Here is a 27696-nt window from a genome sequence, read left to right on the forward strand (position 1 = left end):
TGCAGGTATTCACAGATTTCAGACTTCCAGTTCCAACATCGACCATGGCGACCGTCTCTGCACGTCGCGAGTTTTGGCAACGGCAAACTAAACGCAAGACGGCGCGGACAATAAGTTACCGAACGAAAGCATCTGTGCTGGTCGTGGCTTGGTTGAGGTCACTGAGGCGACGTTAGGGGAAAAAGTGGTGTTTGCCGCCTGCCTGAAGCTCCTACTGCCCCCCCCCCCGAACATGAAGACACATGACGAACGTAATAATACATAGTGTGACGCTTTTTACTAATCCTCCATCTTGTTGTTTTGAATGCCGACTGAAATGTGTTTTTTTTTTCTTCCTGTTATCTACGAGCTACTCAAAACAATTTAGCATTCATTGATCAACCTGATCTCTTACAGCCAGCGTTGGCATTTGCAGGATCTTATTTACCATTTTCTTAGTGAATAACAAGCGAGCTAAATGTTGAAAGTGAGGTGCGAGTTAGAAACAGGCGATGAAGTGTTTTCTGAGGTAGCAGGTTTTGTCTTTGTTTTTTTTTAGTCCAGGAAATTCCCAGTGAGTTTGAATTCCACTGACTTCAGTAGAAAATAAAAATCTCTGAGTGAGAGTAAATATATATGTATATATAGAGACAGAGATACTGATGTAGCTCTGAAATAACTTCTTAAATGTTGGGGCTTTTTTGTCAGTTGATTCTTCATTCATTACGAATAGAAGAAAAAAAAAAAGATAGTATTATTATATATCTATATATTATTTGAGGATAATTAGAGTAATTTTTAATGGCTTAAGCTCAGCTAAAATAAGAAAAAAAGAAAATAAAATTATGGGGAAAAACCTTGTAAATTTGTAAAGGAGTTGTATGCGTTTCTCATGGTCATGGACTGTGTCTTCACTCATCACGAGCTTTCCTGGATTACTGAATTTATTCCTACGCCGTGAGCGACGATTTCTTAAGGCCTCGCATTGTTCACATATGAGGAGATCGTAGAGAATTAACCGACCTGCTAATGCAACTTCCAGCAGACTGGATGTGTGAAGTGAGGCCGCAGGTGGAGCCGTGTGACGGCACAGGCAGAACGGTACCACATCTAAGCCACGTGGTGCTATTGTATGATAATGTGTGTGTGTGTGTGTGTACAAGTGTGTGTGTCTAATCCTTCTCGCGACCTTTCCTGCCCTCCCGTCTACATCTCCTTCTCCTTCTTGGCCTCCCGCGTGCTGCTCTTCAAAAAGTCGCTCCTGAGTAGCCGACAGAAGAGGATGATGTTCATGACGGTCACGATGGCCATGCCCACGCTGCCCAGCGTGTAGGCCATCAGGGGCACCTTGTCCCTGCTGTACACCAACCAGCGGGTCATCCAGGCCAGCGTGTTGATGCGGAAGACCACGTACGTGCCCAGGTTGATCATGCTGTTGACCCGGTACAGCGTGCCGGCGGCCAGGCCGGCCATACGCAGCATCTGCCTGAAGTGGAGGAACACGGAGTTGATCTCCACCAGCAGGGCGACGACGGCGAAGCCCACGTAACAGCAGGTCACCACGGAGAAGCCGAAGCAGGTGATCACCTGCAGAGGGAGAGAGAGAGAGAGGGAGGGAGAGAGAGAGTTACAATGGGTACTCATCATTATTTAACTCATCATTTACATTTCTATTTTATGGTCCTCACTTACTTTTAATCAATTCTATTCTTCGAATTTTTCCCCATATAAATTGTTTGTAAAATAATAATTTAGTTAATTTCGTTTGTGCTCTCCTTCCTTATTATCAGTCTTTCTTGTCATTGTACTAATAGAACAACACAATTGTATGCAATCCCATTCACTGCTAATAAAAAAAAAGATACACACACACATATATATATATGAATGATGTGGTATGGGAAGGAAGAACTTATTACATAAAACAACAATAACAAAATTAGTTAATTATAATGAAAAATGGATTTTCCAAGCTATATTAGTGTGTTTTTGGTGTTATTGAAAATGTCATGTTATGAATCTTGCTTCTGATTGGACGCCCATACTTCAGATGTGCTGGCGACCAACATAAGGACAAGTTTATTGGTGCAAAGCTCTACTTCTCTCATTTCTGGAAGGTTGTTTGACTTTTTGAGACAGTGAGGGACTATCTACATTTAAGTGACGGGTCTCTTAAATTGAGAAACAGTAGCAAATTTAATGTTGTTTTTTTAAGTTGGTCATAAAACATTTTTATAAAATAATATAGATTGTATAAAGTTGAAGTTTTGCACATATTAAAAGTGACAAATAAAGAGAAGTCAACACTTCAATGTTCATTTATTATTGCAACAGCCTGGGATACGGACTGTTTCTCACTCTATGTAGTGGCTTTGTATATTTCTATATGCAAGTTTAAGGATTTGCTGTATTTAAATGTTTCTCTCTTCTTTATTGGTTTCATTTTAAATGTTTTCTGATAGTTTAAAGCATGGAGATGATTTAACACTGATTGAAGCCTGTGAGTTCACCAGCAAGTAAACTCCACCAGGTGGCAGCACAGTGCTGGAAACCAACCTGCAGAAAACCAAAAACAACCCTAACCACAGACAAGTCAACAAACCCTGTCTGCTTATTATTGCACTGATTACTCACAGTATCTGATACGTTGTGACAGAGGAGACGCTGCCACGGCTGCTTTTCAGCTTCAAAACTGAAATGTGTTTGTACCAAAACAGTTGAGCCGTGAGCTCTTGACTGGAGTCACATCGTCACATTCACACCGAGCACACGCTGGAACATCGAAAACAAAGTGGAACGTTAACTCCCCGGCTTGAGAATGGAGGTCAGGAGACCCAGTGACCTTCGCCATCAGACGAGCCTCGGTCGGAGAAGCATCCTTGTGTGGCTTCACGTGAGGACACAGGATGCTCTCGCTAATGTGGTAAACAGTCAAGTGACGGGCAGCGGAAAGTCAAGAGCCGAGGCATGTGAGGGAGTCCGACCACAGCGGTCTTCACTTTCCCAAAATGAAAACCACATGGTGGCAAACGTACTCGCATATCTGTGGCAAACGCAGCCGTCAAAGCGGATGGGATTTTGGTGAGGAACACAAAATGGAGGAGATTCTAGTCAGCAGCAGCAACAAACACAATTTAATCTGATATTTGTTTGCTATTACTTTCTATCTACTGTATCCACAAAAGAAGCTGTGGTTCCCATTCAAATGCATTGTCCTTTTATTAATCAATGCTGTTGACATCTGGGTATGGCAAAATAAGTAAAAAGAGAAAATAAGAATAAATAAAACCAGATTTGAAGCTTCGGGGCTTTAAATAAATCCGTTTTGTCAATTTTCAGTTTGAGTCCCGGTTAAACCTGGTTTTGATCCAAACTGGAGACGAGTGTCGACGCGTCCTCAGTGTCATGGCGGCTCCACGACCGGCTATTGCACATTAAACCAACTTTTCCCGGGTTATAAAAACCAGCCTCAGTGTCCGCCGGGTCCCGACGACGACGACGCTGGCGGCGGCTGCAGCTTCTCAGACTGCCGATCTTTGGCTTCGGTGTCGGACGAGGAGTCGGAGTCCCCCGACTCCCCCTTGAACTGCAACCTTATCGTGGTGGGGGAGTTTGAGCACCCGAATGACCCTCGGAGCTATGTTGTCGGGGGGCTTGCCCCCCCAGTAGGGTCTCCCAAGGCAAACAGGTCCGAGGCGACGGGTCAGACTAAAAGCAGTTCACAAAACCCCCATGGATACACGCAAGAGGAGCAAGGTGACGTCGCCCGGTTTGGCGCAGCCGGGGCCACACCCTGGAGCCAGGCCCGGGGTGGAGGCTCGCACGCGAGCGCCTGGTGGCCGCGTTCTTGCCCGCGGGACTCGGCCGGGCTCAGCCCGAAGGGACGACGCGGGCCCCTCTTCCTCATCCTCCTGTGGACCCACCACCCACAGAGGCTGCCGTAGGGGTCGGGTGCAGTGTGGATTGGGTGGCAGTCGACGGCAGGTGCCTCGACGACCCGATCCCCGGACACGGACTCTGGCTTTTGGGACATGGAATGTGACCTCGCTGGGGGGGAAAGAGCCCGAGCTTGTGAGGGAGGTTGAGAGATACCGGCTAGATATAGTCGGGCTCACCTCCACTCACAGCTTGGACTCTGGAACCCAGCTCCTCGACAGGGGCTGGATACTCCACTTCTCTGGAGTTGCCCGCGGTGTAAGGCGGCGGGCTGGAGTGGGCTTGCTTATTGCCCCACAGCTCAGCCGCCACGTGTTGGAGTTCACCCCGGTGAACGAGAGGGTTGCGTCCCTACGCCTACAAGTAGGGGACAGGTCTCTGACTGTTGTCTCGGCCTATGCACCGAACAGCAGCTCAGAGTACCCAACCTTCTTGGAGTCCCTGGGAGGGGTGCTGGATAGTGCCCCAACTGGGGACTCCATTGTTCTCCTGGGGGACTTCAACGCCCACGTGGGTAATGACAGCGAGACTTGGAAGGGGGTGATTGGGAGGAACGGCCTCCCCGATCTGAACCCGAGCGGTGTTCTGTTATTGGACTTCTGTGCCAGTCACAGCTTGTCCATAACGAACACCATGTTCGAGCACAGGGGTGTCCATAAGTGCACATGGCACCAGGACACCCTAGGCCGGAGGTCAATGATAGACTTTGTGGTCGTGTCATCTGATCTCTGGCCGCGTGTCTTGGACACTCGGGTAAAGAGAGGGGCAGAGCTGTCAACTGATCACCACCTGGTGGTGAGTTGGATGCGCTGGACTGGGAGGAGGCCGGATAGACTCGGCAGGCCCAAACGTGTTGTGAGGGTCTGCTGGGAACATCTGGCCGAGCCCTCCGTCCGCGCAGCCTTCAACTCCCACCTCCGGGAGAGCTTCTCACAGATTCCGAGGGAGGTTGGAGACATTGAGTCCGAGTGGACCATGTTCTCCACTTCCATTGTCGAAGCTGCTGCTCGGAGCTGTGGCCGCAGGGTCTCTGGCGCCTGTCGTGGCGGCAATCCCCGAACCCGGTGGTGGACACCGGAAGTAAGGGATGCCGTCAAGCTGAAGAAGGAGTCCTACCGGGCACTGTTAGCTCATAGGACTCCCGAGGCAATCGACAGGTACCGGCAGGCCAAGCGAGCCGCAGCCCGGGCTGTGGTGGAGGCAAAAACTCGGGTCTGGGAGGAGTTCGGAGAGGCCATGGAGGAGGACTTTCGGTCGGCCTCGAGGAAATTCTGGCAAACCGTCCGGCGCCTCAGGCGGGGGAAGCAGTTCTCCACCAACACTGTTTACAGTGGAAGTGGGGAGCTGTTGACCTCAACTGGGGACATTGTTGGGCGGTGGAAGGAATACTTCGAGGACCTCCTCAATCCCACCACCACGTCTTCCATTGAGGAAGCAGAGACTGGGTTCTCAGAGGTGGACTCGTCCATCTCCCAAGCTGAAGTCACCGAGGTTGTTGTGAAGCTCCTCGGTGGCAAGGCACCGGGAGTGGATGAGATTCGCCCAGAGTTCCTTAAATCTCTGGATGTGCAGGGACTGTCGTGGCTGACTCGTCTCTGCAACATCGCGTGGCGGGCGGGGACAGTACCTCTGGACTGGCAGACCGGGGTGGTGGTCCCTCTCTTTAAGAAGGGGGATCGGAGGGTGTGTTCCAACTACAGAGGGATCACACTCCTCAGCCTCCCCGGGAAAGTCTATTCCAGGGTACTGGAGAGGAGGGTCCGGCCGTTAGTCGAACCTCGGATCCAAGAGGAACAATGCGGTTTTCGTCCTGGTCGTGGAACACTGGACCAGCTCTATACCCTCCGCCAGGTGCTTGAGGGTTCGTGGGAGTTCGCCCAACCAGTCCACATGTGTTTTGTGGATCTGGAGAAGGCGTTCGACCGCGTCCCCCGAGATGTCCTGTGGGGGGTGCTCCGGGAGTACGGAGTCCGGGGTCCCTTGTTGAGGGCTGTTCGGTCCTTGTATTCCCGGAGCAGGAGTCTGGTTCGCATTGCCGGCAGTAAGTCGGACCTGTTCCCTGTGCACGTTGGCCTCCGGCAGGGGTGTCCTTTGTCACCGGTTCTGTTCATCATATATATGGACAGAATTTCTAGGCACAGCCGGGGGCCGGAGGGGGTCCGGCTTGGGGACCACAGAATCTCATCTCTGCTATTTGCGGATGATGTGGTTCTGTTGGCCCCATCAAGCCTGGATCTCCAGCGTGCACTGACACGGTTCGCAGCCGAGTGTGAAGCAGCTGGGATGAGGATCAGCACCTCTAAATCCGAGGCCATGGTTCTCGACCGGAAAAAGGTGGCTTGCCCCCTCCAGGTCGGTGGAGTGCCCTTGTCCCAAGTGGAGGAGTTTAAGTATCTTGGGGTCTTGTTCACGAGTGGGGGAAAGATGGAGCGTGAGATCGACAGGCGGATCGGTGCAGCGTCTGCAGTTATGCGGACGTTGTATCGGTCCGTCGTGGTGAAGAAGGAGCTGAGCCAAAAAGCGAAGCTCTCGATTTACCGGTCGATCTTCGTTCCTACCCTCACCTATGGTCATGAACTATGGGTCATGGCCGAAAGAACGAGATCCCGGATACAAGCGGCTGAAATGAGCTTCCTCCGTAGGGTGGCTGGGCGTACCCTTAGAGATAGGGTGAGGAGCTCAGTCACCAGGGAGGAGCTCGGAGTAGAGCCGCTGCTCCTCCACATCGAGAGGAGCCAGCTGAGGTGGCTCGGGCATCTATTTCGGATGCCCCCCGGACGCCTCCCGAGGGAGGTGTTTCGGGCATGTCCCTCCGGTAGGAGGCCTCGGGGCAGACCCAGGACACGCTGGAGGGACTATGTCTCTCGGCTGGCCTGGGAACGCCTTGGGGTGCCACCGGAGGAGCTGGAGGAAGTGTCTGGGGCGAGGGAAGTCTGGGCTACTCTGCTCAGACTGCTGCCTCCGCGACCCGGCCCCGGATAAAGCGGTAGCCAATGGATGGATGGATGGATGGATGTTGACATCTAAAGTCATTTCTGAGCCAGAAAGCATGTTGCATCTAAATATCTCAGGTCTCCCTCACAATGGATTTGATTTAGGGAAGCATTATCCAATTTTGTAAATGGAAACAGGGAGTCTTTGCGCACAGCTATTATTGGTGTCACTTTGTAGTTTTGACAAGCCGCAGCTTTAAACCTTCACTGTAAATCGTCAAGTAGCTTTAGGGAACGTAATGAGTATCATGTACATTTATTTGTGTTTGAATGTCAGCGGAAAAAACAACAACTATTCCAGTAGAAACAGTTCGACTAAACACACTAAGCACACACTGCATTCCAGTGCATTGTGGGTAAAATACATGTGTGTTTAGTGTGGCCTCATGTTTCGGTCACACCCATGCAGACGTCTTGCGAATAGATTTGACTTATAAGGCTTGTTCTGATTGCTTTTGCAGTTTGAAATACTGCACATTGTTTGGGAATCAAACCGCCAACATCAGTTTTGGAAGACATTGTGAGGAAATGATTGATTTGCACCGATATGATGGGCAGATATCAGCGTACAGCCTCGCTGCTATATTTCCTATTAAGTGCTCAAGTCGGCAAAGAAAACAATGGCGCTGGGACTGACCGACTCATCGACCAATCGGAGGGGAAGGAAAGTGTTTACAGCTCATGATGACCGACGTGGCAGCCAATGCACATGACGGAGAAAGTGCCGTATTTAGCAACAAACAACCTGCATCATCAAGTCCATCATCATATGGGTGAAGAGAGTTACGTCAACAACAGACGCGTACACACACAGACACACACACAGTATGTGAGATCACACACCGGTGTGGATGTGCATGGCTCATTGTGACATTCCTCTGCGGTGAGACTGACTGACGGTGAAAACTCACCAACACGGAGTAACACAACAACCAACCAAATAATCAGCGCAATTTGTTTTTCATTATTTGTGACGTTGAAAAGCAACCCCAACTGTAATGTTTTGTCTTGGTTTTGTTTTTGTTTTTTAATCGACACATTAGATCGTTTCAAAGACACGTTTCTTTCTTTTTTGTTTCAGCACCATAAAATCGTGAAAGATGGACATTTTAATCATACACGCCATGTTGTTTATTTTACATTCATTTAACCTTTTGTTTTTTAACCAGGAAGAAACCCATTGAGATTGAGATTTCATTTACAAGGGGAAGTTGGCCAAGACGTCTGCAGCGGACGTCACATCGTCATAATTTGAAAATCTACAAATTTCATAATAGGCAACAGTTTAAATGATAAAACACAGATTACTGTAGACGATTTGAAAAGATCAAATTCTGATTATATAAAACAGATTGGAGTAATAGTGTAATAGTTTGATACTGAGGTGATGGTTCCCTGGAAAAGACTTTAAAAACACAAACACTGATTGATTGATTGAATCTCGCCCTTTATGGCATAAAAAAAAAATGTAGGAAATGGTTTTAAGCTTCAGAAATTCTACTTGTTTGAGCATCCCCCCCCCCCCCCCCCATTTTAGTTATTGAGCCTTTCTTTGAAGCCTCATTTTTAATTCAAGACATAAAAGTCATTTTGAAAATGACTCTGGTGTATAAATAAACCCAAACTAAGACAAAATGTTTATTCAGGTATGATTCAGTGAAAGCTTCAGGGAGCTACGAACTACAAACGGGCCAAAGAGCCGCAGGTTGCAGACACCTGATCTCATCCCTACTGACGAGTTCAATGATACGATATACTCTGTTACAGATTGTTTTACTTTGGCTTTTTTTCTTCTTGTTTTTTTTTCTAAAATAAATATACATGTAAAAACGAAGTTAAAAAAAAAACAACTGGGCACAGATGTTTCCGTACACTGTCCCACTGTGGACACTACCCTGCCTGCATCCTCCACCCTGCTGTGACGACGCTGGAACACCTCTGGACCAGCTTTGCACAGCCTGGACCTTGGATCTGACCTACTGCTGGAGCTTGGCGCCTGTTCTCACGCTGCCATGTTCAGAGCCACCCAGTGTCTGTCATTGGTAGCTCTTCTTCCCCGTCAGCCACTTCCTCTGTCTGGCGGTGGGACATGCCATGTCGGGGCTTGCCTCGCCAACGTTACCCCGCTCCTCCTCGTTCTCATCGGGCAGGTCGGGTCAAAACAAACCCTTATACAACCCGATGAGAGGAGGGCAGGACAAAGACCATTCCTTCATATTTCATAAAGGAACTGGCACTCTTCCAGCTCCTGCCCCGACATGGAATGCTTCAGGAGGTCTGTTATGAAAACTCACCACTTCTCAGCACGTGCTTGTACTTTTACGGTGGTTTTATTGACGTTTGTGCCGTCGATGTTCAGCCAATCACAGTCATCCAGCGGCCTTACCTCACCCAGGTCACAGATAGTGAAACGCCTCTCGGGGTCACAAAACATTAGTGATACTTTTACGTTTCCAAGGCTGCTCGCAGTAAATGCACACAATCAAAGCGTGAAAAATTACGAGCGGAAAAACGTCAAGGCGTTCGTCAGGACAATGTATCGTCTCCCAGCAACAGTGGGTGTGGATGGACTCGCCGTTTCACACCCATTCAAGGATTCTCTCACTCGTAGTCATGCCGTCAGCACTGCGCTCGCAGGGGGGGCTCGCCGTAATCCCCCCCACCAGCCGGCTGGAGCCACCAAAGTGGAATTGATTCAGCATTATGTGGATTTGCCACAATAAGCCCTGCTGAAACTTGGCTCTCACCGACTGCAGCGGAGCTAAAGCCGTGACACTGAACAAGCCAGACACAAACACACACGAATGACCATGGTCACATCTTTCAAACGACACAACGGAAGTATTGTAATATACATAAAAGAGTATCATTTCAAACAAACTTGGAGGAAAGTATATAGATATATATGCGTATCTAGTAGTTTATACATTTGTCTCAACCTCACGTTAGATTATTTTGACTGCGTTGAAGCGTGGCCTTCATTTTGGAACGATCTTTTATTTGTTTAAATTCAGTGTCACTTACTTTGAGACATAACACACAGTTCACTGATGCATTTTTTTTGGCTGGAAAAATGAAAGTACTTTATGCATCGGCCTACAATAAATAGATGGTTGAATGTGGTAGAGTCCAGTAAAAATGGAGAAAGGATGTGCTTTTGTTTTTTTTAATACTGTAATGGCAGTCAGAGTACAAATGTTTGCCATGAGGGTTTACCGAGAGAGTGGTCTGTCCGACGTAAAAAAAAAAAAGAAAAGAAAAGCGATGGAAACAAAACAATTTAGTGAGATCGGAGACTTGCCACCGAAGAGCCTAAATCTGGAGCTTTCTTTAATTGTCATAACAAATATAATGACTAAACCAAGCAAAACGTGCCAAAAACCTAGAGTGATGCGCCGGGTGGTGTTGATCACACACGTTACGCACTCGCCTCATACAGCGGGTGGCGTAGATATGATTTCCCCTGCAGTTTCTACCACCCTGCTGGAGTTCCTGTTGATCAGATGCTGGAAAACAACATAAATAATCTACAAGTTAAAACACTACTGGAGGCTCAGTGGTGAATGTTCTCCAACCTGCTCTTATAGGATCTGGTCGCTCCTCAGCTTCCGTTTCCATCTACAGCAACAACTGTTAATTACATAGAAATGTACACTTTTTTGTGACTTTGGTTCAAAAACAATGCAAATAATTTAACTGGTATTCAAAGAGTCTAAATCCTGTGAAATGAGTCACTGTACTTGATTAGATGATTTATGAAAAGGAAAAAAAGCTGAAAAGATAAATACTGGTGTGTGTGTGTGTGTGTGTGTGTGTGTGTGTGTGTGTGTGTGTGTGTGTGTGTGTGTGTGTGTGTGTACACATTATTGACACAAAGGTGAACAGACTAACAAAATGCCATGTTCTCTTATTGCATTTATGCAATTTAGGAGTTTTGTTCCTTAAATAAAGTAAATTTTCAACATTCACTGATTTTGTTATATACTATCAAAGTCGACAACTAACGGCATGATTTTAAATAGTCGTACCAACTCTAGTTTTCTCGGGGTATTTGTAGTTCAAAAAGGCAGTTGAGACATTAATGTAAAAATGAGCCATCAGTTCAAGCGTGACGGCCATCAAATGTTTGCGGTTGCTTGCTAAAAGAACAGAAACGGCCAGAAATCTAAAAACTTATTTTACTAACTTTGCAAATACATTTTTAGAGCATGAAGCTATTGTTGTCCCTTTTCCTCTTTAGAAGACAGTATATTTGATCATGTTTTGTTTATCTTGCTTCGAGGCAAACATTGTCATATTATTCCAAAGGGGCTTGTGTAAAAAAAAAAAAAAAAAAAAAAAAAAAAAAACTTTCAGGTGATCTTGAATATAAAATAAAGACGTGCCACATTTATCTCACAAAGTTTCTCATCCACATATCTCAGCTAACCCGAGTGAAATCCAGACAAAGGGTTGAAAAACAAGGCGGCAGTAATCGTGTTTGTTTGTTCGGTGCTTTTCCTCCCTGTGGGCTCAATTAGATGTTCTCTAGACCCCGGTGAGGGACCTTCACCTCGTCCCACTTTCAGGGGGAAACTCCGGGTGCAAAGACGAGTACAGGTTAGGATGAAAATGGGTGAAAACTGATCATTAATTAAAAAAAAAACAAATTTGCAATACCAGGGTGCTTATTGCAGATATTCATCCTCTCGGGTCAACACATTCAATCATCATCACGAGGGGATGAACGCTGTCTGACTCTCAGTGATTAACAAAGAAGTATTCTCATTACATTCAGTTCTAAAAATATGTCTTGATGAAAAGGTGTTTTGAACACCTGCTATTACCATTTTTAATCAATGTTTCTTGTCGAGAAGGGAAATAAGGGTCACTGACAACAAGAAACACCCTCCCTTGGTTTCTTCACCGATCCCACTTGTTCACTTTAAGGAAAATATTAAACTGGTTCGAGGTCGAGCGGAAAGTAGAGTAAATGTTAATGTTTAGAGTTACATGTAACCGACAATAAATTCCATATACGTAACTCACCTCGAGATAAAGGCGATAATGAAGCTCACCTGAGATGTAAAGTGGATGTTTTCTAGGGCGAGGTCACATTTTGTAACGATCATAAAAAGAATATTATGTGTCCCATCGTAAGTGTGTTACGTTCAAACTTAGTTGATTTATTGTCATTACAAAGACTTTGTCCTGAACATCTTTCCTACTAATTTACAAAGCTTTGGTTTGCCCCAAAAATACATCCAAACCTCTCAGGTCGTCTCCTTTGTCTCCATCTTAGGTTCAACAGTTGCAGGTGTTGCGCTGCTCGGTACGTTTATTGCCTTTAACTGACACACACCTATATACACACACACGAGTATACACACCTTAAGCAAGTATAGACACTATAGGCAGCACCACGAGGCAAACTGAATCAGGTCAACTGGACTTGATAATGTGTCCCAAAAGACATTTCACCCCTCATCATTGGGATTTTATATACTCGTGTTACTAATCACGCCTCTTTAGAGTCGCCCATTGTCGTCTCCTGTCAAACACTCGCGTACAGTTTGGAGACAAAGGGTTATTGAATACCTCCACGCTAAACCAGTTTCCTTGTCTTTAGCTGATAACTCTTGGGCTCAGTTGGAGGAGAATTTCAGGTTTGGTAATAAGCTCAGAGCGCTGAGTGATACGGAAGCTACGTAAAAAAAAAAAAAAAAAAAAGATGAACGAAGTCAATGACCTCCGAGCCTCATCTGTGACTGTGTGTGTTCGTGAGCGGTTATGAGACTCAACACAAGCAAATGAAACACTTACATACTACATCTCCACCTTCTTGTAACAGCGGCAATTAAAAGTCAAATATTCTTGAGACGCGATACAGGCCTCGTTCAAATGAGGAAATAAATCAGATTTGTCTTGGATTTGTCTCAGGAAATCTAGCTACACGAAGCAATTCTGACCATTTCCCTCCACCTCCTCTGCCTAAAAGTCCAGGCAACGTTCTCCAGGTCAACTTCTTCCGGAACCGCGACACTAGCATCAAACTTACGTCATCATCCACGGCGTTGCAATTAGTACTTGGTTCTGAAGTCGCCTGAGGTTCGTAAATGCGACAAGTATGCATGCGTGCTGCTTCTGACGTTGTAGGAAAATGTAGTTGCGAGAATCAGACACGAGTCACTTGATAAAATACGTGTAACCTCATGGTAAAAAAAAAAAAAAAATGGAATGGCAGCAAATCCACTCTGAGCATCAAGACTGGCAGTGTAAATGTGGACATAGTGTGGATGATTACATTTATGAAGAACCCTTCTCAAAACATGGAGGCGCTTCACTGAAGTTTGCCTTTGATTTTGGGTTGGTAAACTAATGTCAGTTTACAGTAAATCAAGCAAAACAATCCTGTAACTCCTGTTTATGTTCTCCATGAATGTTTTCAGGATTCTGTTGACTACTTGATAAAAGTTCTGATTGCGCCTGGTGGTTTGATAGTGGTGGCTAATCACAGTGGATATGGAAAACCCACCTTGAAAATCTGTAAACTCTACTTTTTACAAACATATTGAAGTATTCTTAATGTTTCCACCCCCACCCTTCAATGGGAAAACAAATTCAGATGGAAGTAAATGTGGCAGACAATAATTCTTGAATAACAATGACTAAATACGTGCATCATAGTGGATTTACTCCGGATTTAACTCCATTGAAAACGCCTCTCTTGTTGGGCTCCGAAGGTTTGACCACATAACTGCATTTTGTTGCCTAATGGCCTATTAGCGGAGGAGCAGTGGTTCCTGAAGTCATAAAGTAAGAGGGTATCGCCGAGTGAGGCTGACAAGGAGGGAATAGCTTGAGGGACGCTTGCTGTCTGGTGATAGGTAGACCATCAGTGGGCTGATGGGCAGGTGGGAGGGCCTCAGAGGACAAAAGTTCAAAGTCCACAAGAGGAAATGGTGGAAAAGATGTGCGGCAGGGAAGCATGAGACTGTGGCAATCACACAACCATGCACACACACACACGCACGCACACAAGCAGCGAGGTCCACAGTTTGAAAAAGGACGGCGTGACAGCAGACCTCATGGCGGTCATGCGACCTGCGTTAAACAAATTCAGGTCAGCTGAGACCGACGGCTCTCAGTCAAAACATTTGCTCAGAAATGCACACAAACACAATGATTGAGTGACATTTTTGTTAATCGGAATTGTGCGGCTGTTCATTTTCAAGCTTCCGACCAAGAGACCCGAGTGTTTCTCTACATCTGCGCGTGGAACCCGAGGCCAGTCAGTTCAGTCCTGGCCACCTGAGGCACTCGGAAAGTCGGCGTGAACGGCAGAGCGGTGGTTTGTAACACATCCAGTGTAATAAATCATGTCATTCCTCAGGGGTAAAAAAAAAAAAAAAGAACCCCTGAAAAAAAAAAAAATCATAGACTCCTTTTCCATGCAAGTTCACACTTATTAGGATGGGAAAACATGACGAGATCTGATGATACTTCATGTTTCTGCACTGTAAAAGCTTCGAGGATAGGTTCCATTCAAAATTGGTCTGGAATGAAGCGGAGAGCCCGTATCGCCCCGTCATATCTTCTCTTCCCTGGCACCCGATCACGTCTCGTGTTCATTTTGAAACACTGGTTCATCCTTATGCCCCAAATACTACATATGCCTTGCTATATTTTTTTTTTAATTGACATTATTTCTGTTTTGATCTTTTTGCCAGTAACAACGTAAATCACTTTGTGACCTTTATCTCTGAAAGGTGCTGCATAAACACATTTTGCATACCGACTTGCTTGTTATTTCAATCGGAGATAGCTTGAGAAAATGTTCTGACAGTCAGAAATTCCATGACAAACCGATGCCATACGGCGCGCCTAATTGTGTTTACATGCCTATACTGTGGGACATCAAAACAACAGCAGGAGGCAAAATGTTGCTTCTGCTAGAAAATCTTTTCCGAGGATAGAAATGCTACAACATCGTCTGCTTGATTTTTGCCTCGCTTCATTTAATTATCTGTTGAAGGCACCGGATGGCGACAGGATAATCTTCTCATTCTTGCTTCTTGATGTCACCGTGCCGAGAAACTTTCTTTGAGAGATCAATTTCACACTGTGCAACTGAAAGCTCCCTCTGTTGGGAGTACTTCTTATCTGCAACAGCATTGAAAATACAGTCAGCATTCCGTTGTTGCAAAGAAACGGTTCAAAATTCTGGAAAGAAAATGATTTTTGCTTTCCTGTCAGTGGGTTTTTATCTGTGAAAGTCGACCCCACTCACATCTGTATACTAAATGTGTAAGCGGCAGTCAGCCAGTTTAAGCGTTAAGGCACAAAGGCAGGAAATGAGTCCCAACGCAACGTGTCAAAAATGAATTGGTTAGTTGTTGTTTTTTTAAAGGAGTTTCTGCTTCCCGTTATCAATGCTCATGCAATGTATTACTTGTTAACTCCAATGATTCCCATCCACAAAAGAAAAAGCACTACACTCAAACGTTGCAGGTGAGGTTGTTCTTAAGCTGCCCTCTCACATGCTCGCACGCCCGCCTATCCGCCCACACGCTGCTTTTGGAATCGCATGTACGTATGCCCTGTGGTATTTCCACAGCAGCTGGATCAGAGCCAGGACTGCTTAATCTTCATCTGATGCCGTTGCTGCAGGTCATTAGGCGTGGTACGAACGCACACCCTAAACTCTGCCCCACCTCGCGCCTCACAAATGACGAGCAGCTCACCGAGTGGGAACTCTCTCTCTCTCTCTCTCGCCCTTTCTCTGTGTTTTCTGAAGCCGCTGATGGACGACGGCCTCCACAAACGGAATTCCTGGTTGGTGTGCCAACCCAAACATGCGCCACCTCCCTTATTTTTTTTTTCTTTTAAACTTAATTTGTTTAGGACACTGCTTTTCCAGCCTCTTTGGAAACAAACGCGTACGGTTCTGAGGCTCGTCTGCTCTGTTAGTGTAACGTATCGCTCATTCACACGTCACACTTGTATTTCACAGTTGTTAAGCTTGATACAGTTCTGCGATAGGATCGACTCTCTGTGTACGCCTATTTTGCGTTCTTTCTTTACCGGTTTTCTAAAAACACATTTTGTTTTAACCCACCGATAACTGGATAGAAAGCCAGGAATTTATTTTGATTTTATCGCTGAAGAATTGCACAAATTATGGAATAAATGAACGCTTACGTGATTGGAAAGTTGGAGTGCAATCACCACGACATGGCTCGATTTCTCTGCTATCAAGCAGTTTTTGAACTTTCTCAATATCGTAAGCAATCTCAGATTCATAGTTAAGAGATGTGTACACGCCAAATGCCATCCGCGAAGACAGAATAGAAATATATGGGTTAGGATGTCCGCTATCTATGAGATGTTCTGAACACCCCAAATGCAAAGTGGAATTACAGCGAGGTTTGGCTTTCTTCAGCTGACATTGATCGAAAGGCCAGGAACACAACGGACAAACACATCTTAACTGTGTTTTAAGGTTGTATGTGAAAAGAAGATGCATCGAAATACAGTACAACTGGATATCATTTCTCTTGACGGCCTATTTGGTGGGCGCGAGCTTCATCCGACACAAAAACAATAGACAAGGACATTCCTCGGTATTAGACCTAGTATGAGGGAGGGCCCCTCCACAACCTCGACACACAAAACACAGATACAGCATTACAAACACACAGAGGCTCGCATTGGTCTGAAGCCATGTGAGGGGGCTGTACAAGCTGCAGTGAGTGGGCAGATGAGTGGGGAGGGGGGGGTGGGGGGGTGTTTGAAAGTCATACAAGGATGGGGAGGGGTGGAGAACAACGGAGCGTGTGTGATATATGGACACAGACACATTTGGAGTGGAGAGAAAGCGCATTTGCAGAAGGCCTCTCAGGAAGCTGCTGGGGTGTGGGTGTGTGTGTGTGTGTGTGTGTATGTGTGTGTGTGTGTGTGTGTGTGTGTACCAGAGGTCCATGTAGAGACCAGATGTCCGGTCTCAATACACATGGAATGAGGCGAGTTTCCCGCCAAAATATGCAACTCACAATGGATCCCAGCCGGGACACTGCTTCACCAAGAGCCATTACATTTTCTCCTTGTTTACTATCTCACCAGTTACCGGTACGCTTAATGTGTCAGTTCTAGAATTTTTCAGGTTTCACATATTCTTTTACAATCAGCTTTATGGGAGCACTGACACAATGATAATAATGAAACTAAAAACAAAAGACAACAATGACATTACAAATATGATGTGTTAACTCTGACTGGCTGATTAAATTTAAAAGAAAAAGAAGCAAACCAAAGACACTTTAAGAAGACAACTGAAAGGACAAGGGACAGTCAAAACTGATAAGGGCCAGAAAAAAAATTGAGAAATTAAAACGAGAAAAAACGCGAGAAGGAAAAGATGCCGATTTGGCGTGTGAACAAATACAGCAACCATGAATAAGAAATAAAGTCTAAGCTGGAGAGATATATTTTAGACTTCATATAAGTGACACTAACCATTAAACAGAAAACAAAACAAAATATCTTATAGATTCTGGGCTCCAGGCAGCAAGAATGGCTGAAAACTAATATTTGGTCTCAATGATGTTGCCATCTGTTTGTGTTGGTGCAATATCATATGTGCCATTATAAGCCATCACTTCCTCTATGAGCAATGTAATTTCATGTGGCTAAATTTCACATAATGGATGTATTTGTATTATCTTTGGCTTTGCCGAACACCACAAAGCGCCAGGAGCTCATGCAGAAGCAGACAAAGTGGCATTCCTCCACGTGGTGCGTCATGGCAACGGGTGTGTCACTAAGAAGTGACGGAGGCTCCAGTGTGTTGAAGACTGGAAATATATCTGTGCTTTGGCTGTGAAAAAAAAAAAAAAAAAAAAGCAGACCTTTTTGGTAATATTCTTGACAACTAGAGGAAGTAAAACTTTGTACACACAAGGGACGAATTAGGAAAAAGCAAAGCCATCCCTGCCGGTTGATTGAAAATAGTGTTTCCATGAAAAGCAGAAAAAAAGATGAGGTGAAGTCAGGGTGCAGGATAATCTGGTTTATCATGTTCTACAGAATTTAAAGGGCCCCTTTGGCAAACATTCCAGAAACGCGTGTCGCGCTTCCTAAAGTGACATTCCCTGTTGGCTACGTGAGAGCGCGCTCCGCCCACAAGTATCTATTCTCAATCCTCCGTAAACTGAGACAAGTTCCACTCATATCTGAGGCTGGAAGACGTTGAACCGCCAAGACGCGGCGGCTGAGGTTTGAACTCAAATACACGGTTTGGAGGATTTCTACATCAGACCGACACAGACGGATCTGTGTACCATCTAATGTGGCGATAACCTCGCAACTTCACACATTCACAATTAAAAATACACTTGAACCTCGCCAAAGAGGCTGCGGAGTCCAACTGTTTTGTGCCCATGAGGTACGTCTGCCTGCATGAGTGCAGTTGGTAGCGAGGGTGAAAAAAGTGCACCTGAATCCACACACTCATAGGCTGCTATGCCAGTATGACCCCAAATCGGTCTACAATACACTTTCTAATAGTACTGAAGTGACTCCGTTACGTGAGGCCGATCTAAAAGGGCTGAAAATCCAAAGATTCATCAAGCACTGCATGAGTTATAGCAACAGGAATATTGCAATTTTGGTCCTATGGGCATAATAATTAATTCCTCTTGGTGTGGCAAAAACCTACCAAAAAAGGTGCAAATCTTTAAATATCATGTTAATTCGTATTTGTGTAAAAGACAAATATATATATATATATATATATATATATATATATATATATATATATATATATATATCATGTTATAATGGTTAGAATGGATCAAAAACCACTGTACAGAAAGAAAATAAGCTTTTGCTTTGACCTTCTACAGTTCCGTATATTTTACTTCACTGAACAGCCAAGAATAAATGTTAATCCTCACTTAACGGTCAAACTGCGATCCCCTCGTCTTCCTTCCCGACTGAATTGTGCCTAATGAGTTTGGAGTGACAAGCATTTTTGAAGACGCACATGACAAATGGTTCGTTGATTTAAACGCATGAGATACGACAGGAAAAGCAAAGTTGAAAAACCGATTCTCCAAGTTACCACAAGCTGGCGACGCTGCTACTTGAAGAATTTATGGAAAAAATGATATTCCCTTCTCTCCTTGCTTGTCTTTTTTTCTCTTCGGATTCCCATTTGCAAGTATAAGCTCAGTATTTCCAACAGTCGTGAGTAAAGTATAGTAACAGCCTCAAAGTGGGCGAGTTTGTTTTTCCGGATTCTTCAACTCAAACAGTTGGCAGAGGTTAAGAAATAATTATCCGCTTTATTATTTCACGATCACATTTTAGAAGTTGCAATTGTAAATGTGTCAAGAAAAATGTAGAGATAAATAACTACTCAGTCGAAGTCACACAGAGGGCTGATACTGAGGTCAACATTTTTCCCGGCAAGAAATAAGAAGCTGCAATCTGCAGTCTATAAGGAGGGGAAGAAGAAAAAAAAAAAACCACTTTCCGCGGAATGTTTGACTTTATTATTTCTCCTGGACTGCGACAAGGAAAAGTCAGCAAGTCTATTTGACACTGCATGCCACTTCACTGCGTGCTCTTGAATGAAGACACCAAGAAGCAAAATGTCGAGGTTGAACACTCAAGAGGCCTGAAAGCCAAACAGCCGTCGACATAAAAGGCTGACGACACGTTGGGTCTCGCTTGAGGGCCATTCATGGAGTTGAGACTCACCATGCTGACTATTTTAAGTCTGCACACTATAAACTACTGCCGTGTAACTACAACTGGTACTCCATCCATCACATTCCCCCTCCACTGGTACATTTTGAGCAACATGTGGCTCCCTGGACCTTCAGTTAGCGGCTCCCTGAAACCTAAAGAAATATGTTGCTTTGCTTTCATCGTGTTATGCACACAAAGGGACTTTTGGCACACGACTAAAAGAAAGTTTACAAATAGGGGAAAAAAGACACAAAATTACTTAAAAAAAAAAAAAAGAACTAAAACAGATAAAATGTCAAGATTTCTCAAAAAACGCTAAATACAAAAAAGGCTGAAAAGGCTTAGTTCAGGTACAAAATCAGCTGAAAATGTAAAGAAACATTTATCATCTTAAATTGTAACTGAAATTTCAGAAATGTAACATAAGGCGAGTTTATATTCAAATATCAAAACTATATATAAAACTGTTTGCATCATCTTAAAGGTTAAATCTGTTTTGCTCCTTCAGTTAACTTGGATTTTGGTGAAAAGCGACAAAAATGGCTCTTTTGGTCAAAGACTTTACAGACCCCTGGTAAATACACATCGGAATGTTTGCTGGGTTATCAAACATTAACATAAAGATGTGATTAAATTAATAAGCAAACTTAAAATGTGCTTTTCTATCTGCGATAACGGAAGTTTGTTTCTGGATGTATTGGAAGGCAGAAAGAGGAGCCACAGGAGGAGGAGGAGGAGGAAGAATAAGTATATGTCATGTTGACGACCTCTATGAGGTGAAGATTAACTAGGGAGCGACCTTCTGCTCCTGACCGTACGACCAGCTGGACCTCAGTGCCGGCCAAAATCTACAGACATCAGGTGACCAGTGTCTGTAAATCAGTGCCTGACTGAGCAGCGTTTCTAGCATCTAACACTATGAATTGAATTATAACAGCTGTGTTAGAAGAACAGGAAAAAAAACAACAAAACAGAACAAATCTAAAAAAAAAAAAAAGGTTCATTTGAGTTCAAGATTGCACAGGAGTGGAGGTAAAGATGGCTCCACAGCTCAAGCGGTTGAATGTTGTGTGGAAAGCATGAATGAAAGTCCCGGTGGCGTCGCGAACTGAGAGTAAAAGGGGAAGAGAGCTGGCTGAGAAGCACAGGGAGACATGTGAATGAGAAAAGAAGTCTCTGTCCCCTCCCACAGTCTCATGACAATCTACAGCCAGCTGGCCTGGCTGAAGCCCATTCACTGGACTCTTCCAGGAAGTGGAGGGGAGAAAGACAAGACGCTCAGGGAGGAACAACAACAACAACAACAACAAAAAGAGTACAACTATCTTCTGTCAAACTGATCGGGCCTTTCCCACCGACACACAATTCTGGACAAATCACAAATTAAAAAAAATTTACATGCAACGATTTCAAGTTAAAACACAAAGCCTTTGTTGTGTTTTTGGCATCCGTTTACATGACAACGGCAGTCGGAGTCAGTGAAAATGCAACTGGACGACAAGAACAATGTTTGCCTCCCAGAGTGTCATGACTCTATACGACCGTCTGTGCATTCGCCATTGTTAATATCTAGATCGTATTGTCCTCCGTGCATCTATACGCGTGTGGTTAACTGACAAAAACAAACAACAGCACATAAAAACTATGTTTTTCAGCGTTTCCTGAGCGTTGCCGTGTCAACGCAAAACTTTTCTGAAACAAAAACCCAAAAGGACGAGTTTTCAACTGAAACGTTGCCGTTATGCACTTGGAAAAGTCACTCCTACATTCACGCTCTTGGTGAAAAAAACCCCCCCTGAGATTTCAACACTGTGAGTCAGTATGATGACCGATTAAAGCATGAATCAGTTAGTTGGAAGTCCAGTTTGTCTGAATCAATATTAGGTCATTATTAGAAGCTGATATCCAGACAGTCCCATGACGGACATATTCTCAGCAGGCGTGTGAAACTCGGGCTATAACTTTCTTTTCCAAGAAATGAATTGATTAACAAGCAAACGGTGCCGAGGACAAGCAGCGCTGGAACAGCTGGGTCTGAAGTCAACGTGACGGTGTGACATCAAGACAAGGATTTAAAATCTGGGGGGGGGGGGGGGGGGTTCTCAAGACTGCCAACAAAGCTGCTGGAGCCGTTTATTTCCAAAGGCCAAAAAAGGAAACCATGTGAGCAAATCCAGCGCCGACGCAACAAGGTCACATGGCAAAAAAAAAAAACACCTTCGTCTTCAATATTCTTCCCAAATAAAAGCGAATCCACACGTTACAAGCTTGTATGATCATCGACACAGAGCCTGCAAGATGCCTCCTCTTGCAATTGGAAAGCATTGCTCTTAGACTCGAGTGAAAAATAACCATCGCTCAATACAAACCCTTTGTCCAAATCCATGTTTTACAGTGTAAAAAGTAGATAGGATTTGAGACGACGTCGTTAAAAAAACAAAAAAAACCAACAAACTCACCGAGCATTCCAGCAAAACAAACAAACGAAAAAACGAGCGATCCGTCACGGGGTGGAGGATTCCTCTAAATGAGCTCATCTGATAGGAAGAAGAAAAAGAAAAAAAAAAGCCCTGATGGGCAAGTTTCCCCAGTAAATGACAATGCTCGTATGGTTATCTGCTGCAATACAGATACGCTGATTTTTGCAGGTCATCATATCAAAGCGTGCGAAAACCCGCATTTCAAGCTCGTTTAGTGCGCAAGGTATGACATTTCAAAAAGTAGCAGGTAATGCTGGGAAATATTTGTACATATTTCAGTGTGGAAATCAGCATTGAATAGCGTATCGACAGAGTATCGAGAGCATTGAATAGCGTATCGATATAAGCACAAACCACAGCTGTGCTGTGGTTTGTGCTTATATCGATACGCTATTCAATGCCGTTTTCCACACTTAAATATGTACAAACCACAGCTGTGCTGTCGAATTGGAGAGCAATAGGAAACATCAGCACGCCGTTGGATGGAGGCCATGCAAGTCAGGAGCAGAAAGAGAAATTCCGTCTACATTGACACACGAGGGTCATTTCCCCGACTGTCCTCCGTCCTGCAACCCTACAAATCTCTACTGTGCTTTGGGCCGTGAAAGACGAGCGCTCTTCACGGAAATCTGACGGATGTTCTTTTGTGGTTCCGTGGAAAAACAAGACACGGAGGGAGTCGGGTGGAGTTGAACACTCTTAAGGAGTGAAAGGGTGAACGCTCGGTTTGGGGGTGGGGGTGGGTGGGTTGCGTCACTGTCCCCTCCTTCACTTGTTCGTTGCTACTAGACGAGAAAGACGGGTATTTCGTCTCGCTCGCGTCCGTGCTTCTGTTCTGGCAGGTGTGTCGGGGGTTTTAGGGGGATTATTTGTCAACTGTTTAATAAATCATAGGGGAGCGGAGTCGTCACACACGCTCGAGGTAAAGATGTTGAAAACCTTTCACCCAGAGTCTCTCCGCTCGCACGGTACGCCTGTTTTTCCCCAAGACCTACCACGACGTGATGAAAGAGGAGCTCCCAGGATTGACTCAGTTTCTGGTTTTGCACCATGTCCAGGAAGTCATAGATGAAGTAGCCTGCGGGGGGGGGGGGGGGTGACAAGACACATTGGGTCAAGGTTAATGTCGCATTTCAGTTCAGCGGTTCATTAAGCAGCCAAATACGAAAAACAGATTATCCTGACAAGAGCAGTCTTGAGCCTATCGACTGCATGTTGGGGGGGGGGGGGGGGGGGGGGGGGGGGCTTCCATGACGACAGTGACGGCACCCAAGATGCGTCCGTCTTTTAGAGGGGCTATTCATATCACCACCCCCACCCCCTTACCACCACCACCGCCGCCGCCAAGCGTATCCATGGCGACAGCTTTTCTGATCACAGGAAAAGTAATGAAAGGTGGAGGATGGGGGACTGAATGGGGCAATGGAGCTTGGGGCTCTGGTGGGGCTGGCCCCCATTGTGTTGGAAATGTGACACCAGGAACCTTCTGTTGACGTGTCGACATGTTTGGGTTCCTGTCGCAATGTGCGGAAATACCTCATGCTGCAGAGCAAAAGATAAAAAGCGGGAGATCCATAAGGTCAATCGCCATTACCTCGACTCCAAGTACTGAACATGGACAAACAGCATGTGAATTATTAACCAGCATCTTTTATAGGATCCATTGACTATAAAGGGTGTATGAAGAATGAGTGAACCTAAAACGAGAGAATCAAACACCACTCGACGAGCACCGGCCAAGAAACTAAAAGTTTTAAAAGTTGGCTCTTTGCCAGCAGCGAATTCCAGAATGAAACCAGTTCATCAAACCACGAGGTTTGAGGCCGACTGCAACGTCTCTGTTGGAATGACTCATTGAGGTCAAACCGGAGACAAACACCTGCCTGACCCCACCTAATGTCTCTCTGAGCCATTGTTTTCCTTTGTGTGTCTTTTCTATTTGGGCGATATTAAAATGAGCAGGTGATTCGTAAATCAGTCCAACACAGAAACGCGAGGATTACAAACGGATGTAATGGGGTTAAACGATGACCTCGGGGGGGGGGGGGGGGGGGGGGGGGGGTCACTGAGAGGTCTCCAGTTGGGCAGCAGACTGTGAACTGAGGAATATATTTGTCACAAGAACTCCTGAAATCCTGCCAGACCTCTCATCACACCACTTGTGTGGTGGGAGGGGAGGGGCGTCTCTCTCTCTCTCTCTCTCTCTCTCTCTCTCTGTCCCTCTCTCTCTGATGTGGGCAGCTTGCATAAATCAAACGACTTTGTGCACTTGTTGTCCGGCTGAGGTCACGTGACTTGCGAGGGGGGGGGGGGGGGTTACGCCCGGTGCCTGGGACCGGTCATAATGCCCCTCATTCATTTTCCACACACCAGCTTCCAGAGCGCGGGCTTCCCAGAAGAATTCCAAATATCCTGGGAATCCTCTGCAAGTTCTTATTGTCTGGCACAGATCCCAAAGAAAAATCCGTGCGATTTGGAAGCGCTCACGTGCTACTGGTCGCACTCTTACACCGTCCAGCTTTAATAAAAGGAGGGAAAAGAGGGAGAGTTGCTATTTTGGGAATGTGGGGAAAGCCGGCACACCCAAGTCTGACAGGCAGGATCTAATTCATGCACGTTTTTATAATTTGTGAAATTACCTAATAATCAATATTATTATAATAATAATGATTATTATACATTAGATTTTTTTAGTGTCTTTCATACACTTTACATTAACAGTAAAAACAGTTACAAAAGTCAAACACATAGAAATATTGTGAAATCACAAAGAAGCTTGAGACCATAACCTTAAAACGTGCACCGCCCGCTGTAATCCAAAGGGAATGGGATTGTTTGTATTTTTACAAAACAATACCAATTCCTATCATTTGTATAATAATAAAAGTTACAAAAAAAAAAAAAAAAAAGCAGGAGTGCAACAAGTCGTCTCTGCTCGGTGTAAGAAGTGACATGAGATAATACGGTCTCACACACAATCACAGAGTTCAGTAGGATGACTGCCACGGGGATAGATAATGTGACTTTTCTCACTCTCCCTGGGGAGGGCAACAACTCTGAGCTTGGCCTGCCCTCCGGCCCACAGCCGTGCTTTCAGGGACAGTGTGTGGACTGCAGGAGAAGTTTGCTACTCACCGATGGAAAACGACACCAGGGCATGAGAAAAGACAGAGTGCGTTTCTATCAGATCTTCCGCCATCTGTGGGTGAATGAAAAAGCTGGGGGGGTAAAAAAAAAAAAAAAAAAGACAAGCTCAGAATGACAAAATCCCAGTTTGTCCATATCAATTAATTCCAGACTTTCACAACCAATGCCCACTATCCATAACACAGAATCATGGCTGTCAAACACATTTTAGTTCATGGGTCATATAAAGCCCACTTTTATCTTGAGTGGCACATTTAGATTTACATATGTGATGGAAACATGGATATTTTTGCCAAAAAAATTAAGAATTATGACCAAAAAGTGACTACAATCTCACCGTAAAGCCAGATTTGTATCATACATTATGGTGCCAAATTCAGTAAACATTCAAAAATAAAGCACACTGTCCTAAAGCTGTGACATTATGCCTGTTTGTACAAACTCCCCCTGACAGCGTGGCTTCGACTTTCTGTGCTGTGTTTTGTCCACTACTCTTAATAAAAGTGTGTTAAAACGAAAAGTAAGTGACACTTTGCTTTTTGGCCACATTGGAGACTCCCCCTGGCACCTTCGCAATTTTTTGAAAAAGTGGGGTTTGTGCGGCATTAAATTCAAAAAAATTTTTTTTTTAACGTTTCACCAATTCACACCAATTATTTCATTGCTTATTAACTTTTGGTGTAGTTTAGTTATATATTAACTAAAATCGTAGCTTATGTCGCACTGAGTAAGATAAAGACTAGTTTTAAGCTGATTCGGTCATTTTAACTGTTTTTTTTCTGGTTCACGTGCAAATAAAGGCTCATTTAAAGAAGTGCAGAGGATTTATTTGTGTCCATTTGATGAAACTGCTTCTCTTGGTTGCCTCATTATCAGCTCACTCAAACATTTACTGTGCCGCATATTGTGTTTATTGTAATCCACAAACTATTGGACTTTTGTTCGGAAGTTTTTTCTGCTGTGCAACAAAAATAAAAACAGAAAATAAGATAGAAATGTGAATGTAGAAGATGATGTGCGAGCTGCAGGGAGCCACAGGTTTCAGACTCCTGGATAAATGTAATTTCTAACTATATATATTCTTGCTGAAAGAAGAACCCATTTCAATATTTAATTGCCAAATAAAAGCATATTGGTGGGACTCACCACATCACTGCCCAGACCGCGGTGATGGAGCTGTGCACCGACGATGTGGAGATATTTCTCCATTTCCAGGCGTTTCTGCAGGCGGGCTCGGGCACCGGCAGGCTCCCGACCCCGGCGTTGACGAGCCTGAAGAAGCCGGTGGAAGAAGCGGTGGTGAGAAGCACCGAGCTCAGCTCCATGGCTCAGAGAGAGAGACGCTTCACCCGCGGAGACGAAAGAGAAACACGGTGACTGACGCGGAGAGACACGAACCGACACGATCACACCGGCATGTCGGGAGTGATCCCAGGCACGATTTGTAAACACTTCAGGAAAAACCAAAAAAACCACCAAAAAAAAAATTCTTCTTTTCTAATGTCCAGGAAGGAGACGTGAACCAAAAGGGATGTTTCCAGTGGTTTTGTTTCCTCTGTCAGCCCGGTGGTGGTGGTGGAGGGGGGAGGCGTGGAGCCGCCGTGTTTACTGTTGTGAAACACGTTGTGAAACCACCCTGTTGTAAAACCACGTCTCCTCGTTTGTGTAACTTTTGCACATAGACACTCACGCTGACGCTCCTCGCCGCCCTACTATGAAGGGGCGTGGCCAAAATATATAAAAAACACGCTTACCCGCGACGCCTTCAGTGCTGTAGGAAATCTCACCACCGTATTTCAAACCTCTGCAACCTGAAAGAGAGTCTATATAAAATCAAATTCAAATAGAGCCCCAAACTGTGGAGGAATGAATGTGCCAAAATTATACAAATAAATACACCATTAAATAATTAAATAAATGTGCCATTAAGCAATTAAAATGTTAGTTAAATATAGAAATGTGTCATTAAATCATTGAAATACCAGTTCATTTTATGTAAAAGACATACATAATTATTTCACTATTTAATAATTTTTTTATTGACTAAATGTACCAAAGTTATAAAATAGACAATTGACTAAATTGGCCATTAATTAATTCAAATTGGAATATATGTATATATATATATATATATATATATATATATATATATATATATATATATATATGGTGGATTGTGACTATTTCTTTTTAACAATCTGATTGCTGCTTGTTGCTCTAGCTCTTTCTATCCCCCACTTTATATTTAAACTTCAAAGTTTGTCTTTCTTGTGGCACAGACAAGACGTGATGAAAATGTCAATATTTTCACAAAAAGAATTACATAAAGGCAAAATACTGTGAAATGTCGAAAATAAATGTCTCCAATAGATGTCGCATTTTGCGTGTTTTTATAAACAGTATGACTTTGAGAAAGGAGGCAGCTTGCT

At 44.5% G+C, this 27696-nt stretch overlaps 1 protein-coding gene across 1 annotated transcript; it reads right to left on the reverse strand.

The window, feature by feature from the left end:
* Positions 1–775: 775 nt before the first annotated feature.
* Positions 776–26891, reverse strand: tlcd2 (TLC domain containing 2). The gene is made up of 4 exons (XM_080503972.1): positions 26414–26891; positions 25256–25338; positions 23116–23198; positions 776–1566 (listed from the first exon to the last, which is right to left on the reverse strand). The coding sequence occupies exons 1-4, from the start codon at positions 26590–26592 to the stop codon at positions 1186–1188; spliced, it is 726 nt and encodes a 241-aa protein (XP_080360098.1). The 5' UTR covers positions 26593–26891; the 3' UTR covers positions 776–1185.
* Positions 26892–27696: the final 805 nt, after the last annotated feature.

The sequence above is a fragment of the Blennius ocellaris genome (assembly GCF_963422515.1).
Source record: "Blennius ocellaris genome assembly, chromosome: 2".
NCBI lineage: Eukaryota > Metazoa > Chordata > Actinopteri > Blenniiformes > Blenniidae > Blennius > Blennius ocellaris.